Below are 19,755 nucleotides of genomic sequence, written 5' to 3' on the forward strand. Positions count from 1 at the left end.
CCTGTCCTTTAAGGAGATAGTGTTACTATTTATAGAGGAGGGAAATAGTTCTACGCGGCGAGTCATAAATACTATTATATTGACGGTGAGATATAATATTTTCAAAAAATGGAGGTCAAAGTCTCCCCCCACCTTCCCTTTAGTATTGAGAGATATTCAAGCTCATATTATTTTTGAATCTTTTCATTTGCAGCAGGTATCTGAAAAAAGAATAAGAGAATTTTTGGTAGGCTGGGCGCCGGTTATTAAAACTTATACTCCTAGTCTCCAGAAGCAGATTTTAATGCCATTTCGGTCCTCTGTGAGTTTTGCAGAGATGGTGTTATTGCAGGTATTTCCGGATACTTGGCTCAGGAATGCTCGTGATATAGATTAAGTGGGGTTTATAGACACTTTACAAGATATCGTTTTACGGGGGGGGCTCATCTCCCCTTTTTTTTTTTTTTTTTTTCTCTTTCTTTCCTTTTCTTATTTCATTTTCTATGTTATAGGAATGTTTTTGGTGTTTTAATGGTTGTCTATATGCTTATAAAATATTAGCCATTATGATTTTAGTTGATATGGAATTCTGGATTTGGCCAAAGTATAGGTTGTAAACTCTGTTTTACTCAATATTGTGCATTATTTACAGTTTACTTGAAATATTTTTTCTTTTTGCTTGAAAGATTGATTGTCCTGCGTGACAATAACCATGTTCGGAATTTGGTAATTTCCTTCCTGTTTTGATTGGCTAAGCTTAAATAAAAGATTTAAAAAAAAAAAAAACACTGGTTTGTTTATGCAATTGTAGACCTGACCTATTTTCTCAACAGCGGTGTGTATATATCTGGAAAGATCCATAGTCTCCTGTGAGGTAGTTTTCTTCGGTGCTGGACGTCCTCTAAAATGCCTCACTCTGCTAGGAAGCACCCCAAGACCACCCCAAAGTCCAAGAAAACGGTCTATGACCACTTTTCCCAGACTGTTAAAGAACCAAGCATGGAGGTCCATAGAGAACTAAGTGATCTAGACTCTCAGGACGAGGAGTCCCAGTCTAGCATGCACTCTTATCTCATCCCAACACTTCATCACAGAATCTACACTTAAAAAATGTTGGCTATGCAGACGTGATCCATAACTCAGGAGATCCAGCGCAGCTCCACTGAGCTGAAGAAGGAAAGATCTGAAATTGGAGAGAGGGTGGATGTGCTGGAGCGCAAACAGGATGATATTGCTGTGGATCAATCTAGCCTGCTCTCGTACTCAGAAAATTTGGCTGACCAAATCTCGCAGCTCGAGTTTAAACTGGCGGTTGTAGAAGACCGGTCCAGACGCAACAATATAAGATTTAGGGGCATCCCAGAATCTGTCTCACCGACAGAAAATACTCCAAAATCCCAAAAACTCAGGGGGCTTGGCATCGCCTTCTGTGACCCGGTACTACGAGGGTGCAATGCTCACCCACGTTGCGCAATGGGGAGTTAAACACACTCTGTGCAAGTGGAGGTCAATCGAACAGGCCTCGTTACCTTATAATATTCGCCTAATATGGACCCCCCACACTGCCGCAGAGAACTGGATTTAGTCAACCCTATAGTTCATGAGTGTCTTGAAATGTTGGACAAGTTCCGGCATTATCCTCTTATAGCTCTGCACCCCTCCCCAATAACTTCTATTGCTGGTCTACTTACAGGCATGCAAGAAACTCATCCAAATTAATGGGCCCAGCTAGGAGTCAATATGGTCTGGGACCTATGTCCTCCCTAATCCCACCATACTTACCTTTCGAATACCATAGAATTAAAAGCTTCTTAATTAGTTGGGGTTTTAAACCAGGCCTAGCTCGCCCGCTTACCCCATGGGAAACCATCCGGTGCCAGGGTAACAGACTCCATAGGCCTTTATCCATGCATTATTCATTAATTGGGGGGGGGGGGTTATTGTTTTCTGAAACGCTGCCTCACTTGCAGCGATGGGAGTCTATTGGGAACCCCAGTATCCCCTCACACTTGGAAGCGTACTTTAGAACTCACTCAAAAAGCAATCCATTGTATAACCCTGTACGAGACCTATTACAAACTCTTAGCTCACTAGTATTACGTCCCTACCAGATTAACTATGATGTTTCCAAATGCATCCCCTGACTGTTGGAGAGGCTGTGGTCAGAGAGGTAGCACATGCTTCCTAGTTCTCTCCAACTATATCTCTGCCCAGGTCTCCATCCATAGCCCTTCTACACATAGGCATACATGCTTTACTGAAACATCACGCATACTTTATGTATCTACCTCTTTACGACTGTTAGAAACTCTATTGCTTGTGCCTGGAAAAAGGATTCCCCCCAAATTGGGCTTGAGTTTGCAGTACCATGGCATACATTTACACTATGGAGAAGGACATTTATTATAAGTTATAGACAACTCAGACCTCTTTGAACTTATTTGACAAATATGACACAGAGGGGAGACCTAATCCCTTTACCCCTGACTGAGCTAGCTCTCGTAGAGGGTGAGTGAGACCTGAGATGGAGTTTCACACATGACTTAGAAATTAACATTACCCCTCTCCCCCCCCCTTTTTTTTTTTTTGTTTTGTCCCCCTAAACCTACAAACTAGGATTATTGGGATCATTGTATCCCTCTATGCTTCGATACAATACTCCCTTATGTTTTCATTGAAAAGGAGTCAATTTTTTTTTATTAATAACCTGATATAACATGATGTTCAGACTGTACATTGGCATGTTAAACTCTTGGGTCTTTTGACCATATCTGTATCCTGTTGATTTTTCAATTATCTGTTGCTTCTGTTGAATTGTCAATAAAGCTTTTTTTAAATTTAAAAAAGAGGGGGAAAAAAGAAGGTGGTGCAAGAGACTTTAAAATGCAACCTTCAAGTGCAATAAAATGATGTTTTTGTTAAAAAAATCAGAACCCTCCATAATCTTTGGATTACAAAAAAGACCAACCCTAACTGGCACCCCTTTTTACACCCCCCAATGGCTGGGGAACTCACCACCTCCTGTGAACCAGACACCCAATGAGCAGACTCTCTGTCGCCACACAGTCAGCATACGGAAGTGGAAAACAACGTAACCGCTCCCGGTCACGAGGTGCACCGTGCCAGTCACAAAAACATAATTTATTCTTTCCTGATAAATGTATTTCTCTTGTGGTGTATCCAGTCCACGGATCATCCATTACTTGTGGGATATTCTCCTTCCCAACAGGAAGTTGCAAGAGGATCACCCACAGCAGAGCTGTCTGTATAGCTCCTCCCCTAACTGCCACTTACCAGTCATTCGACCGAAGACAAGCAAGAGAAAGGAGAAACTATAGAGTGCAGTGGTGACTGTAGTTTAGAGTTAAAAAATACCTGCCTTAAAATGACAGGGCGGGCCGTGGACTGGATACACCACAAGAGAAATAAATTTATCAGGAAAGAATAAATTATGTTTTCTCTTGTAAGGTGTATCCAGTCCACGGATCATCCATTACTTGTGGGATACCACTACCAAAGCTAAAGTACACGGATGAAGGGAGGGACAAGGCAGGAACTTAAATGGAAGGAACCACTGCCTGTAAAACCTTTCTCCCAAAAATAGCCTCCGAAGAAGCAAAAGTATCAAATTTATAGAATTTTGAAAAAGTATGAAGCGAAGACCAAGTCGCCGCATTGCAAATCTGTTCAACAGAAGCCTCATTTTTAAAGGCCCATGTGGAAGCCACAGCTCTAGTAGAATGAGTTGTAATCCTTTCAGGAGGCTGCTGGCCAGCAGTCTCATAAGCTAAGCGTATTATACTTCTTAGCCAAAGCGAAAGAGAAGTTGCCGAAGCCTTTTGGCCTTTCCTCTGTCCAGAGTAGACAACAAATAAAGCAGATGTTTGACGAAAATCTTTAGTAGCTTGTAAATAATACTTTAAAGCACGAACCACGTCAAGATTGTGTAATAGACGTTCCTTCTTTGAAGAAGGTTTAGGACACAATGACGGAACAACAATCTCCTGATTGATATTCTTATTAGATACCACCTTAGGTAAAAACCCAGGTTTGGTACGCAAAACTACCTTATCTGCATGGAAGATCATATAAGGGGAATCACATTGTAAGGCAGATAACTCGGAAACTCTACGAGCCGAGGAAATAGCTACCAAAAATAGAACTTTCCAAGATAAAAGTTTGATATCTATGGAATGAAGAGGTTCAAACGGAACCCCCTGAAGAACTTTAAGAACCAAATTTAAACTCCATGGTGGAGCAACAGGTTTAAACACAGGCTTGATTCTTACTAAAGCCTGACAAAATGCCTGAACGTCTGGAACATCCGCCAGACGCTTGTGCAAAAGAATAGACAGAGCAGAAATATGTCCCTTTAAGGAACTAGCTGACAATCCTTTCTCCAATCCTTCTTGGAGAAAAGATAATATCCTGGGAATCCTGACTTTACTCCATGAGTAACCCTTGGATTCACACCAATAAAGATATTTACGCCATATCTTATGATAGATTTTCCTGGTGACAGGCTTTCGTGCCTGAATTAAGGTATCAATAACTGACTCGGAGAAGCCACGCTTTGATAAAATCAAGCGTTCAATCTCCAGGCAGTCAGTCTCAGAGAAATTAGATTTGGATGGTTGAAAGGACCCTGAAGTAGAAGGTCCTGTCCCAGAGGCAGAGTCCATGGTGGAAGGGATGACATGTCCACCAGATCTGCATACCAAGTCCTGCGTGGCCACGCAGGCGCTATCAAGATCACCGATGCTCTCTCCTGCTTGATTTTGGCAATCAGACGAAGGAGCAGAGGAAATGGTGGAAACACATAACGTTGAACCAATTGTGCAAATACCTCCGGATGGAGTTCCCACTCCCCTGGATGAAAAGTCTGTTGACTTAGAAAATCCGCCTCCCAGTTCTCTACACCTGGGATATGGATAGCTGATAGGTGGCAAGAGTGAATCTCTGCCCAACGAATTATCTTTGAAACTTCCAACATCGCTAGGGAACTCCTTGTTCCCCCTTGATGGTTGATGTAAGCCACAGTCGTGATGTTGTCCGACTGAAATCTGATGAACCTCATTGTCGCTAGCTGAGACCAAACTTGAAGAGCATTGAATATCGCTCTTAGTTCCAGAATGTTTATTGGGAGGAGGGTCTCCTCCTGAGTCCACGATCCCTGAGCCTTCAGGGAGTTCCAGAATGCCCCCCAGCGCAGAAGGCTGGCATCTGTCGTTACTATTGTTCAATCTGGCCTGCGAAAGGTCATACCTTTGGACAGATGGGCCCGAGATAGCCACCAGAGAAGAGAATCCCTGGTCTCTTGATCCAGATTTAGTAGAGGGGACAAATCTGTGTAATCCCCATTCCACTGACTGAGCATGCAGAGTTGCAGCGGTCTGAGATGTAGACGAGCAAACGGCACTATGTCCATTGCCGCTACCATTAAGCCGATTACTTCCATACACTGAGCCACCGAAGGGCGAGAAGTGGAATAAAGAACACGGCAGGAATTTAGAAGTTTTGATAACCTGGTCCTCATTTCTACAGAATCTATTAAAGTTCCCAGAAAGGAGACTCTTGAGAGAGGGGATAGAGAACTCTTTTCTTCGTTCACTTTCCTTCCATTCGACCTCAGAAATGCCAGAACTATGTCCGTATGAGACTTGGCAATTTGGAAATTTGACGCCTGTATCAGAATGTCACCTAAATAAGGGGCTACTGCTATGCCCCGCGGCCTTAGGACCGCCAGAAGTGACCCCAGAACCTTTGTAAAGATTCTTGGGGCTGTAGCTAAACCAAAGGGAAGAGCCACAAACTGGTAATGCCTGTCTAGGAAGGCAAACCTGAGAAACCGATGATGATCTTTGTGTATCGAAATGTGAAGATAAGCATCCTTTAAATCCACTGTAGTCATGTATTGACCCTCCTGGATCATAGGTAGGATGGTACGAATAGTCTCCATCTTGAATGATGGGACCCTGAGAAATTGTTTAACATCTTGAGATCTAAGATTGGTCTGAAGGTTCCCACTTTTTTTGGGAACCACAAACAGATTTGAATAGAATCCTTGTCCCTGTTCCTCCTTTGGAACTGGGTGGATCACTCCCATAACTAGGAGGTCTTGAACACAGTGTAAAAATGCCTCTCTCTTTATCTGGTTTGCAGATAATTGTGAAAGGTGAAATCTCCCTTTTGGAGGAGAAGCTCTGAAGTCCAGAAGATATCCCTGGGATACAATTTCCAGCGCCCAGGGATCCTGGACATCTCTTGCCCAAGCCTGGGCGAAGAGCGAAAGTTTGCCCCCTACTAGATCCATTACCGGATCGGGGGCCAATCCTTCATGCTGTCTTAGAGGCAGCAGCAGGCTTTTTGGCCTGCTTACCTTTTGTTCCAAGTCTGGTTAGGTCTCCAGACCGACTTGGACTGGGCAAAAGTTCCCTCTTGCTTTGTATTAGAGGAAGTTGATGCCGCACTTGCCTTGAAGTTTCGAAAGGCACGAAAATTAGACTGTTTGGTCCTTGATTAGGACCTATCCTGAGGAAGGGCATGACCTTTTCCTCCAGTGATATCGGAAATTATCTCCTTCAAACCAGGCCCGAATAGGGTCTGCCCCTTGAAGGGAATATTAATCAGCTTAGACTTTGAAGTAACGTCAGCTGACCATGATTTAAGCCATAGCGCCCTACGCGCCTGAATAGCAAAACCAGAATTCTTAGCCGATAGTTTAGTCAAATGAACAATGGCATCAGAAACAAAAGAATTGGCTAGCTTAAGTGTTCTAAGCTTGTGAAGTATATCATCCAATGGGGTCTCTACCTGTAAAGCCTCTTCCAGAGACTCAAACCAGAAGGCCGCAGCAGCAGTGACTAGGGCAATGCATGCAAAGGGGCTGTAGAATAAAACCTTGTTGAATAAACATTTTCTTAAGGTAACCCTCTAACTTTTTATCCATTGGATCTAAGAAAGCACAACTGTCCTCGACAGGGATAGTAGTACACTTAGCTAGTGTAGAAACTGCTCCCTCCACATTAGAGACCGTTTGCCATAAGTCCCATGTGGCGGCATCTATTGGAAAATTTTCTTAAAAATAGGAGGGGAAGAGAACGGCACACCTGGTCTATCCCATTCCTTAGTAATAATTTCTGTAAACCTTTTAGGTATTGGAAAAACATCCGTGTAAACAGGTACTGCATAGTATTTATCCAATCTACACAATTTCTCTGGCACTGCAATTGTATCACAGTCATTCAGAGCAGCTAAAACCTCCCTGAGCAACACGCAGAGGTGTTCAAGCTTAAATTTAAATGCTGATACTTCAGAATCAGGTTGAACCCTCGTCCCTGAGTCAGAAAAATCACCCACAGAAAGAAGCTCTCCTTCCTCAGCTTCTGCATATTGTGAGGGGGTATCAGACATAGCTACAAAAGCGTCAGTATGCTCTGTATTTCTTCTAACTCCAGAGCTGTCTCGCTTTCCTTGTAACCTAGGTAGTCTGGATAATACCGCTGACAGTGTATTATCCATGACTGCCGCCATGTCTTGTAAAGTAAACGCCATGGGCGCGCTAGATGTACTTGGCGCCTCTTGAGCGGGATTTAAATGTTCTGACACGTGGGGCGAGTTAGTCGGCATAACTTCCCCCTCGTCAGATTCCTCTGGTGATAAATTTTTTAAAGACAAAATATGGTCTTTATTACTTAAAGTGAAATCAGTACATTTGGTACACATTCTAAGAGGGGGTTTCACCATGGCTTCTAAACATAATGAACAAGGAGTTTCCTCTATGTCAGACATGTTTAAACAGACTAGCAATGAGACCAGCAAGCTAGGAAAACACTTTAAAGCAAGTTAACAAGCAAAAAATAAAAACGGTACTGTGCCTTTAAGAAAAATAAAAAAGGTCAGAATTTGAAAAACAGTGAAAAAAAGCAGTAAATCAAACGAAATTTTTACAGTGTGTATAATAAACTAACAGAGCATTGCACCCACTTGCAAATGGATGATTAACCCCTTAGTTTAAAAAACGGATCAAAAAAACGATATAGACGTTTTTTAACAGTCACAACAAACTGACACAGCTCTGCTGTGGCCCTACCTTTCCATACAAACGACTTTGGAAAGCCTAAAAGCCCTTTAGAGAGGTCCTATAGCATTCAGGAGACTTCTTGAGGGAAGCTGGATGTCTCAGTCGGCAAAAGTTACTGCGCAATTAAGCCCCTCCCACTCATGTCTACACGGTGGGAGGCCTAAGAAAACTGTTTCTAGGCAAATTTAAGCCAGCCATGTGGAAAAAAACTAGGCCCCAATAAAGTTTTATCACCAAAACATATATAAAAACGTTTAAACACTCCCAGCAAACGTTTTATATGACAGGAATTGAAAAATAATAAGAGTATTACCCCTGACAGTAAGCATGATACCAGTAGCTATTAAATCACTGTAATCAGGCTTACCTTAAATAAATCTGGTATCAGCAGCATTTTCTAGCATTTAAACTGCACATACCTCATAGCAGGATAACCTGCACGCCATTCCCCAGCTGAAGTTACCTCTCTCTTCAGTTATGTGTGAGAACAGCAATGGATCTTAGTTACAACCTGCTAAGATCATTAGAGACCACAGGCAGATTCTTCTTCTATTTTCTGCCTGGGACCAAAATAGTACAACTCCGGTACCATTTAAAAATAACAAACTTTTGAATTGAAGAAAAAATCAACTACATTTCACCACATCTCTCTTACTGCTTCCATGCTTGTCGAGAGTTGTAAGAGAATGACTGGTAAGTGGCAGTTAGAGGAGGAGCTATATAGACAGCTCTGCTGTGGGTTATCCTCTTGCAACTTCCTGTTGGGAAGGAGAATATCCCACAAGTAATGGATGATCCGTGGACTGGATACACCTTACAAGAGAAAAAGGGTGCACAAATCTGAAGAGATTGCGCCAATTGATGATAAGGCCGTTATGTTCCGAGAAGCCATGAGTCTAAGTATTACTACACATTAGCAGATAAAACCACATAAAAAAACATGATTAAAGTCCCCCCTGTTCAATAACCCCTCTCAGGAGATATTAACCCATGATTCCTATTTTAAGATAAAAGGAATCCCACTGGGACCCTACCTTCTCTCGTTAACATTACATTCACAAGATGAAATAAAATTAAACTATCTTAACGGAATCAATGCCGTTGAACAGGAACACGGCGCTTCAAGTGTGACAGATAGTAGCCTCGCTTCTGACATGGACTTGAGTGAATAAAAGCAGGCAGGGAAACTCGTCAATGCTGATTTCCAAGGAGCTCTTAATATGATTCTGGATGGTTTTGCAGAAAGACACTTCCTGCATCTCTGGACTCTAACCTTCACCCATGCTCCCACTGAGAGGCTGACAGGATTACTTAAAACTCCAGTCCCATTTCGAAGAGTACTACCCTCCATAAGAGACTATCTTCAAACTTCTGACACTTCTCTGCTAACCGCCTGTCGTGAAAGGCAAAGAATGACTGGGGGATGAGGGAAGTGGGGGAGATATTTGAAGCCTTTGGCTGGGGTGTCTTTGCTTCCTCCTGGTGGCCAGGTTCTGAATTCCCAAAAGTAATGGATGCAGCTGTGGACTCTTCCCGTTTTAAGAAGAAAAATGGTTCTATTCAACACTGAAATGCATCCACCATGGGGATTACAATTTTGGCTGGAATATCCCTTTAATAGGGTTGTCAAACAGCAGTGTTATTACATGGTTATTGTTATGTAGCCCACCACTTCCCCAGTTTGAAGCATTTCCCCATATTTTAAAGTACTTTGAAGTGTAAAAGGTAAAACAGGTCACATTTCTTAGTCCATAGGAACTCTAGGATAGGATCTAGTAAGCACTCTTGGCTGGTATGACAATACTTCAAACATGAAACTTCTTTTGACCACATTCTTTTAAACCATAGTTGGATTAAAGTGTTAGATTTACCATCCATTTGATAAACAAGAAACAACCTTGCATGGAATTTAATTAAAGGGATGATCTACTCCGGAATTATTGTTGTTTAAAAAGACATATAATTCCTTTATTCTCCAGTTCTGCATAACCGACACTGCTATATTAAAGGGACAGTCTAGTAAAAAAATAAACTTTCATGATTCAGATAGGGCATGCAATTTAGAAAAAAAAACTTTCCAAAGTACTTTTTATCATCAATTTTGCTTTGGTCTCTTGGTATTCTTAGTTGAAAGCTAAAACGTAGGAGGCTCATATGCTAATTTCATAGTCCTTGAAGGCTGCCTCTAATCTGAATGCATTTTGAATTTTTTTCACAATTAGAGGACGTTAGTTCATGTGAGCCAAATAGGTAACATTGTGATTACGCCCGTGGAGTCACCTAGGAATCAGCACTGATTGGCTAAAATGCAAGTCTGCCAAAAGAACTGAAATAAGGGGGCAGTCTGCAGAGGCTTAGATACAAGTTATATACAGAGGTGAAAACAAAATATATGCTTACCTGATAATAATAAAAAAAAAATTCCAGATGGATTTTAGAAGCAAAAATGTGATGCATTTGTGACCTTATTTGCATATTCTTATCCATAACCACCTGCTGCAATGGAAGCACTCTTGAGTTGTTGTTTTTTTGTTTGTGGAGGAATAAGTCGCTAAACACTTCTCACTACTAAATTTGTTTTGTCTTGTTAACCCTTTCGTGACAGGGTTAAAGTGCCTACATCGGAACACCTGTTCCGATGTAGACAAATTGAAACTACGCGATCGTGCATACGATCGCGAGATTTCAATTATTGGATCGCATCTGGGGGGGGCGTCCCTACAACCCTAGGAACGCCCTCTAGACCGCGATCAAGTCCTTGAAGCACAGAAGGCTTCAGGACAGCCGTTTGTTATGACGTTCTATTCCGTCATAACGGCTTTAAAGCCCAGTGTAAATATGACGGAATAGAACGGCATAACGGCGTTAAAAGGTTAAAGTAACAAGAAACCAAAACATTTTCTTTTGTGATTGAGATAAAGCATACAACTTTCCAATCTACTTTGTTTCTTGATATCCGTTGTTGAAAAGTATACCTAGACAGGCTCAGAAACTGGGATCTAGCTGCTGATTGGTGGCTGCCCATATATGCCACTAATGCATTCCTGCAATAAAGGATACTAGGAGAATAAAGCAAATTGGAAAATAGAAGTAAATTGGAAAGTTGTTCACAATGTATGTTCTGAATCATATAAGAATTTTTTCGGGTTTCATGTCCATTTAATTTGGTGCCTTAACTGTCATTGTGATTTGTATAAAAAATGTTTAGTTACGCATGAAACAACTTTGCAGTACTTTCATTATTTTTCTATTTTCGTGTTATTTATCTCTTGAAATTGAGCAATTACTAATGCCCAGAACTTGAAATGCACCCTGCTGAATTGTCAAGGCTAACTCTGCTACATATATGTCCCTAATTGGCTTAATCATGTTACAACGGCAAAACAATGCACTCTATACTAAAATTAGAAACATGTCTACCCTTGTCTGGAGGAGCCAATCTGGGCTTTAGTCACAACTTATGCATATGTTGGGTGAAGTTTGGCTACTGAAAAATAATTGCAGTAAAACAGATGTTAAAAGGATAGGAAAGTCAAAATTAAACTGAATGATTCAGCTAGCTGCTGATTTGTCTCTTGTGAGTGGCTAACTAGATGTGTTCAGCTAGCTACCAGTAGTGCAATGCTGTTCCTTCAGCAAAGAACAAGACAATGATGCACATTTGATAACAGAAATAAATTCTAACGTTGTTTACTATTGTATATTTTATCCAAATCATGAGAGAAAATGTTGAGGTTTCCTGTCCCTTTAATTTGTTTTAAACACATTAAGACTTGGTTAATATTGTATTCAATGGCAACTCAACAAATGTCTTGTCTACTGTCCCTTTAATTAGGTGTAATATTAGTTTTGTGCCTACTTGTTAAGAGTATATGACTTCTATCATAATAAGCCAATTTCTTCATGAACTAGATCAATCTAAAATGGCGTGTAAGGAGCCTTAGAAGAGCCAACTGTAGACCTGATTAAGATTTTCTTGCTATATTTTTAGATTTTGATTCACTGAGGGCCTGATCGTTGCTCCCTAATTAACCTGTTTTTTTTCATGTGTCATATGCTCCATGTTTCAAATAATTTATGTAGTATACCATGAAGATGCTATAGGATTTCTGAGGAGTTGCTTCACATTACCCGACAACTCTTTGAGAGCTTTTAACACTGCTTTTATTTATGGCAGTGGAGCAAGCAGTTCCTCACCATTGAGGACAGTCATGACTGAAAAAGAAACCTGCCCTAAAGTAAACCATGCACCAAAACCGAGACACCCTCCTTCGTGATGATTATCTTGAAAGATGTTATTGTACTTGAGTCATTTTGTATAAAAAAAGAGTAAAGAAAACATTTTGTGACTGCCATGTAGTTATATAATGAAATGTGCACATGTGTTTGGCAGGAATATACAGAGCATTTAGTTCAGGATGAGTTAAAGAAAAGTCATATGTCTGCCTCAGAGTTTTAACAAGATGCCAGTTCTGTTGACTAATGATTTACCAGGAAAAGCATTAAGCAGAGGGTTATGCTTAATAGAATTCATTGCAATATATATTATTCATAATTTTAAATGGATTTTACCTTTTCTTTCTTAACTTCATTTGTGCAGTATCTCTTACTTCCTGGGAAAGTCTAACAAGGAGACTGGGGTCTCTACAGGAAGGAGTATCTAGCTTATTTGAATACATAGTCTAGAATAACTTGAGCTGGTTTACTATTCAGATAATGCTAGAGAAACCGTGTTTTGCTCATGCTCAGAAAAGGCAGAATGCAATTTAAAAGGACATGAAACCTTACAATTTTCTTTTATGGTTTAGATGGAGCGTACATTTTTAACAACTTTACAATATACTTGTTATCAGTTTTACTTTGTTCAATAACGAGACATATATGTGCAGCCACCAGTCAGAAGTTAGCGCCCAGCTTCTAGGTATGCTTTTCAACAAAGGATACTAAAAGAACAATGGAAATTGGATAATAGACATACATTGAAAATGTGTTTTAAAATTGTATGCTGTCTATAAATTATCATGAAAGAAATATTTGGGGTTTCATGTCCCTCTAAGTTCAAATAATATATCCTCTCATCTACCTGACAGCAAATTCTACGGTGAGAAATTCTAAGTGCTCATTTTGCAATTTGTTTCTTCCTATGTTTACTTTAATAATTGTTTATACTAAAGAACCTTGGTTTCATATCCCTTTAAAAGATCCATAGGACCTGCTTGTAGTAACTAAATAATTGGGGATTAGAGTAGCATGGCGCCAGACAAATAGGATGGCACTCTAATACCCAATTATTTAGTTACTACAAGCAGGTCCTATGGATCTTTTAAAGGGATATTAAACCATAGTTCTTTAGTAAAAACAAATGTTAAAGTAAACAGGACACCCTGCTATCATACTGTAAGCCAATCATCAAGATCTCTAATTTCCCTGAAAGTAAATGCTGCCTTAAGAGCCATCATTTCAATTGTTTTAATATTCAATAATAGGAAATTCTGCTCCATTTCTTAAATCAAGAAGAGTTGTCTATGTCGCAGCAGATCAGCATTAAAAGGACGCTGTATTGTAAAATGTTTCTAATGACTTGGTATATCAACTACTATGTATTGCATGTGCCGGAAATTACTCTTTTAGGTTACTTCTTAAAGGGAAAGTCTAGTCAAAATTAAACTCTTATGATTTAGAAAGAGCATTTAATTTTAAACAACTTATATCAAATATGCTTTGTTCTCTTGATATTCTTAGTTGAAAGCTAGGTAGGCTCATATGCTAATTTCTAAGCCCTTGAAGGCCGCCTCTTATCTCAGTGCATTTTGAGTTTTCACAGCTAGAGGGCATTAGTTCATATGTGCCATATAGATAACATTGTGCTCACACACGTGGAGTTACCTAGGAGTCAGCACTGATAGGCTAAAATCCAAGTCTGTCAAAAGATCTGAAAACGGGTCAGTTTGCAGTGGCTTAGATACAAGGTATATAAGCGTTTTGGTTATGCAAAACTGAGGAATGGGTAATAAAGGGATTACCTATCTTTTTAAACAATAACAATTCTGGTGTAGACTATCCCTTTAAATTGAAAGGGAAAAACAAAACTAGCTGTTTCAGGTACAACAATAAACATGAGCGATCAATTTCCAATACATTTAATAACATGCAGGTGGTAGAACAAGTAATTGGGAACACATAAAGAACCCCCCCTTAAGGTATAATATAGGGCATACAGCGTATGGGTAAGCACTATTTAAACATGGGTGTCTAGAAGTCTTCTCATGAAAGCTAATGCATGTTTTTTTAAGGTTAATTCCAGAAAACACCCCATGAGGAATGGAAGAGTCAGCAATACTAGGGGTAAACTCAAGCTCATTATGAGAGATTTCCTCTGAATTAGAAAAGCAGTACAGGAATCATAAAGTTTAATCTATCTGCCACAAACATCTCACCGTTGTAGATACTTTTAAGATTAAAAGACTGTACATCAGTAGGCAGCCTATTAAAATTACAGGGGACCAGCGAGTTGAAGTAATTTTTTTTTAAATTCACACTAAGTGCTATTGCATTGTCTTATTAGTATGTACTTCTTGATTATGCAAATACACTGTATTTAATCTTTTAATACACATTAAAGGATGAACAATAATCCTCTAAAAAAAAGACAATTTATATATGATTAAAGTACACTTAAAATGATATAAAGGCAAAATTAAACTTGCCTGATTCAGAGCATTTTAAGACACTTAAATTCACCACTATTTTTAAATGTGCTTCGTTCTCTTGGTATCCCTTGTTGAAAAAGAATATGCACATATCCTACACTAGTGCGAGCTAGCTGCTGATTGGTGCCTGCATACATTTGTCACTTGTGATTGGCTAACTAGACGTGCTCATCTAGCTGCCAGTAGTACAATGCTGTTCCTTCAGCAAAGGAAAACAAGAGAATGAAGCAAATTTGAGAATAGAAGTAAATTGAAAAGTTGTTTAAAATTGTATGTTCCAAATTATGAAAGAAAATGTTGGGGTTTCCTGTCCCTTTCAACGAAGGGACAGGACTCATAGGCAAGAGTAACTATTAGAAAACAAATTTGTTGTAGGCATCTTCTGTGACTAATAGAAAGGCACAGATTGCTGGAAATGTCCTTTTTCTTATACAGGTTTTGGAAGCCTTAATACAAACAATGCCCGGTTTATAGAAGAGTAAAAATTACTATAGAAACACTGCAGCTATTGTGTCAACAACATAAATTTAATAATAAAGAATGTACAACCAGATTTCAAAGCATGTGGTACAGGAATCCATCAAGCTGGAGGCCCCAACATTCTTTTCTTCTGTATTGAGACAGATGCATGATGGTTAAGTAGTGCAATCTTAAAGTCCGCCACTGTCCACAAATTCATAGTAGAAAGCCAGCATTATTATTTTGTGTTGGGGGCCCTAGCTGTTACCTTGCAGATGGTACCAACGATGAGTGGCTGATCCATTGCATTATCGAGTGTGCTGCACTGATAGGGGTCAAATGGCCTTTCTAAATCTGTGACAAACAAACACTTCAGCAGAGCTCCAGATCAGCTTCCCAAACTTCTAAGAGGAAGGAACCGAAATGAGCAGGAATAGTAAAGATTTAAAGGGACATGAAACCCAACATTTTTATCTGAACACATCGGTAAGCAATGAAAACAGGCATATATGTGCAGCCACCAATCAACAGGTAGCTTTTCAATAAAGGATACCAAAAAAATAAGCAAATTAGATGAGAGGTAAATTGGAAATTTGTTTAAAACTGTAGGCTCTGTCTGAGTGATGAAAGAAAAAAATGTGGTTTCATGTCCCTTTAAGTATGGGAGGAACTACCTACTCCTGTGGTCAGGGGCCACCTACCCATATGTACAGGAATGATTCTAAGACTGTGAAACAAATCCATTCTTGCTTCTCAAAAACTGAATTGTGGTACATTTTAGCTTTTTATAGATTTAGGATGCAAAAAAGTATGGACAACAAAGGACTGGAGTATTTTGCACGATTTCAAGGGTTTGTAAGGAATTCAGTAGTGCAGCAGGTTAGTGAGAATAGTGATGCTTTAGAAGAGATATTAGAAGCAGAAAGAGGCGTTGTGTCAGATCGATAGATAGGCCTCATCTAGTATATAGTGTATTTTCTGGAGTCCCCTAAAGAATATAAATAAACTGGAAAATGTTCAAATAAAGGGTGCTAAACTAGAACATGGTCTTTCCTTGTTTTATCATTTAGATTTTTATAAATGTAATATTTATAGCTTGGAGGATGGAGAAATGTGATACTATAGTAACTATGAAACATGCTAAGCGATTTAATAAAGCAGAGAAAATGTTTTTCAACAGAAAGAGCAACACCCCATGATTTCAAGATGGAGGGCAGTGGGTTTGAAAGTAATTTGTGCAACCAGCTCTTCACAAAAAGGGTGGCGTATTTGTTTTTTCTTCTTTTCATGCAATAAATTATATAGGAGGTAATAACTGGGCTGTATAAGAATACCCTGAGAATTAAATTTACACTTCAGCATGAAAAATTGGCAGCCTAAAGTTCTTCTTTCTGATCAAAATCTTTATTTCATAGCATTAATATCTAAATTTTAAATTAATGTTACTTGTTTCAATAGCACCAAAATTCCTACAGGTGCATTTTAGAGAGTCATTAGAATTTAACTCTCACATTTATTTTTGCAGAGTAACGGGAGACCTAAGTTGGAACTGGTGCCTAATTCTGGGGTGTACATTACATACCAGCAGCTGGAAGACCTTTCCCAGATACCCCCAGATAAACCTAAGCTCATGACACGGAGACTCCTTGATTACTTTTTCTCAAGGGAGACCTTGGCAAGATCTTCAGCTACTGGACAGCGCATAGCTCATAACAACACCACTATGGAGAAACCTCTGCGTCTACCTGTTTCTGTAGTGACTGCCATTAAGGGTAAATGCCCACTTATTGCTGTGTCTATTACAATTAAAAATACACTTTTCCATATAATAAATTATAGATAGATTAATGTATGCGCTCAATTTTCAACCTGTTTGTCTTATCTTGCACATTTTACTTCCAGACAAGAGTAATAAGTATTTTTATGAAATATTTAGCATATTATGGACACACTAAGAATATACTGTTATTCATTTTCTTTGTATTTCTCTTTGTAGCATACGTGACAAGGGCCTGTGGTCGTGGTTGTAACTTTAATGCTGTGATAAACAGTAAATGTGGCACATCCCGCAGGGCAGTGAAAAAGATGTCTATCCGCATTGACTGGACTGAAGGAGGGGGGCAACGTTGTCCCAGAACAGTGCCTGGCACAGAGTTAGCAATATCGCCATAAAGAGGACAACAACCCAATGAAGAGCTACTGTGCACGTTCAGAGTTTTACCAGGGACATTCTGCTGCTTTTTGTCCCACACCTCTGCATTGAAGTGTTGGATTATAAACCTCAGGTCCTGTGAGGCTGTGTTCTCCCATTCCCCTGTGTATCAACAAGCATGAACACTTGACAACTGCTGTAAATAACATAAAAAAAGTCAGGATTAATTGAATAAACTTTTTTTTACTTATCTCTGTTAAAGAAAAACATGACAGCTGAGAGGTGTTAGCTGGGGGCTACAATAATACAGGGTGGGTCACAGATGATTTATCACAACAAGGAACAGGGTTACACAGATTAGTCTGTTATCTTTTAGTTTATTCCCTAGCATAAATTCTTTTAATTTGCCCCATTAACTCAGCTGTAGCTAGAGGTGCTCACAAAGCACAGATTTTATATACAGAAAAACTCCTGCCTGAAACGATTGCGACACTAGAGCAGCATAGCACCACAAAAGGCTCATTATGTGAGCTTATGATTCACAAGAGTTATGCCTCCATTTAAAAAGCAGTCAACTTTACCGTTGACCATGGTGCTTCACTTAAATACTCTTCTCTAGGTGGGAGGGTGATTGCGGCATTTAATAAGGCACCTTCCTGCAAGAGTAGATGTAAATATGGTAATATTCTGCTCATGGTGACTAGTTAGTAACATACATTACTGTTGCCCAAATTAATGTATACATAATCAGAAACCTGTATGATCTAAGGTGGTGCTTCTCTTCGATTTTGCATGATACAGGGAATCTTGACTGTAGGACAACTCCATCATACTAAAGCAGGAGGTAATGGATATGCTTACTCTCATGAGACACCTTACTGCAGACTAGGGCCTTACATTGCCTACCAAGCACAGTCTGCAACATGCAGAGCCCACACACCAGCATCACGAGGGTAAATCAGAATGGTTTAGGAATTTTGGTGTCCCTCTATAAACAGTGTCACCAAGGGAGCCATGAACCTCCCTGTATTTTGGGCTTGAGTCCCCATAGGGAACATGTTATTCTAAATGTCCACTGGGTCTGGAGTCTCTTTCTGCTCATAGCTTCTTGGAGACAAGGTGCGTCTTGAAGTGCTTGGTGACATGGTCGCTCCTTGTAAACCTCTTCTGACAATGAGGGCACTCAAAGCGTTTGTCACCTGCACAGGGTCATCAGAAAATGGAATCACTGATTATGCCACAAGCCATGATACACAACAGTAGGAAATGTGTGTCACACACCTGTGTGCGTGCGTGCATGTCTTTGGAGTTCATCACTTCTGGTGAACCTTTTAGTGCAGAATCCCCAGCTGCATACGAATGGCCTCTCCCCAGTGTGAAGACGTACATGGGCTCTCAGGAGGGACGTCTTACGGAATGTTCTACCACACTCCGGGATGTGGCACACATGCTTCTTCCTGCCAGGGGGGCCCCACCTGCAGAAATAAAGTAGTTCTCTCCTCTATTCATCTCTCCACCAGCCCACACAGAGTACTGCTACAACTAGCTTAAGATCTTTAGTTAGTTACAACCACCCCTTGTACTAAAGGGGAATTTCTTCTTAGTCACCTCATGTACTTTCCTTCCATTAACATCTGTCCTTTATTCAGCTCACCCGTAAAAAAACAAGAACAAAACAGTACCTCATTACACTACAGCTGCTACTTCTCTGCCCTTAATTAAAATCCCTACAAATGAATCCTACTCCCTCTTACCCCTTCTCTCCATCTTTGCAGTTTGGACAGGTACAGGCTACCCTTCTCCTCTTCTCTCCAGGCTGTATCTCCCCAGACAGGGCTTGCTCCATCTGAAGCTGTATTTGGGAGGGGCTGAGACCACTAATTGTCATGTTGCTGTTGGATACATTCTGCACACTAAGCTGTGCCTGCCCTGTGAAGACAAAAGAGGCCCTTCAACTATATTATATTCAAATATCAATATACACCCAGTCTCTTATTTCTAAAATTGATTAGGATCATAATTTTCATACATATTTGTGGACCTCTCTAGCACCAAGAGAATATATATATATACACATCCATTATCTATCTATATATAAATAAACACACACATATATTCAATACATAAAAAGTCTAGTACTATGTTGTAAGCACACAGCCAGATTAAAAGTGGAAGAGTTAGTTACAGTATTTGGCTAAATGGTGAAAGGCCCAGGACCACGTCAAGGCCTCTTCCTCACTGGGAACCTAATCTACATCCACACAATGCATGCCCACAACACACTGAAATACAAATAATTGTGAGACAAACACACACGTGTGTGTATTTATGTATGTATGTATATATATATATATATATATATATAAAATGTG

At 39.9% G+C, this 19,755-nt stretch overlaps 2 protein-coding genes across 10 annotated transcripts in view; one reads left to right on the forward strand and one right to left on the reverse strand.

Annotated features, from left to right (window-relative positions):
* The window catches only part of LOC128644897 (uncharacterized), a 109,452-nt gene extending 91,819 nt beyond the window's left edge, over positions 1 to 17,633 (forward strand). For all 3 annotated transcript variants that reach the window (XM_053697555.1, XM_053697547.1, XM_053697562.1), the window contains exons 5-6: positions 16,757 to 17,003; positions 17,228 to 17,633. In XM_053697555.1, coding sequence (XP_053553530.1) covers positions 16,757 to 17,003; positions 17,228 to 17,403 — 423 coding nt within the window. In that variant the 3' untranslated portion in view covers positions 17,404 to 17,633. The remainder of the gene's footprint in view (positions 1 to 16,756; positions 17,004 to 17,227) is intronic.
* SP2 (Sp2 transcription factor) overlaps positions 15,279 to 19,755 on the reverse strand; it is a 64,277-nt gene continuing 59,800 nt past the window's right edge. For 6 of the 7 annotated variants that reach the window (XM_053697502.1, XM_053697488.1, XM_053697519.1 and 3 more), the window contains 3 exons: positions 19,138 to 19,312; positions 18,665 to 18,858; positions 15,279 to 18,582 (listed from right to left, as the gene is read on the reverse strand). In XM_053697502.1, the coding sequence (XP_053553477.1) occupies positions 18,482 to 18,582; positions 18,665 to 18,858; positions 19,138 to 19,312 (470 nt within the window). In that variant the 3' untranslated portion in view covers positions 15,279 to 18,481. The remainder of the gene's footprint in view (positions 18,583 to 18,664; positions 18,859 to 19,137; positions 19,313 to 19,755) is intronic. The other variant, XM_053697535.1, reaches the window with a different exon arrangement.

Source organism: Bombina bombina, chromosome 1, assembly GCF_027579735.1.
Source record: "Bombina bombina isolate aBomBom1 chromosome 1, aBomBom1.pri, whole genome shotgun sequence".
Lineage (NCBI taxonomy): Eukaryota > Metazoa > Chordata > Amphibia > Anura > Bombinatoridae > Bombina > Bombina bombina.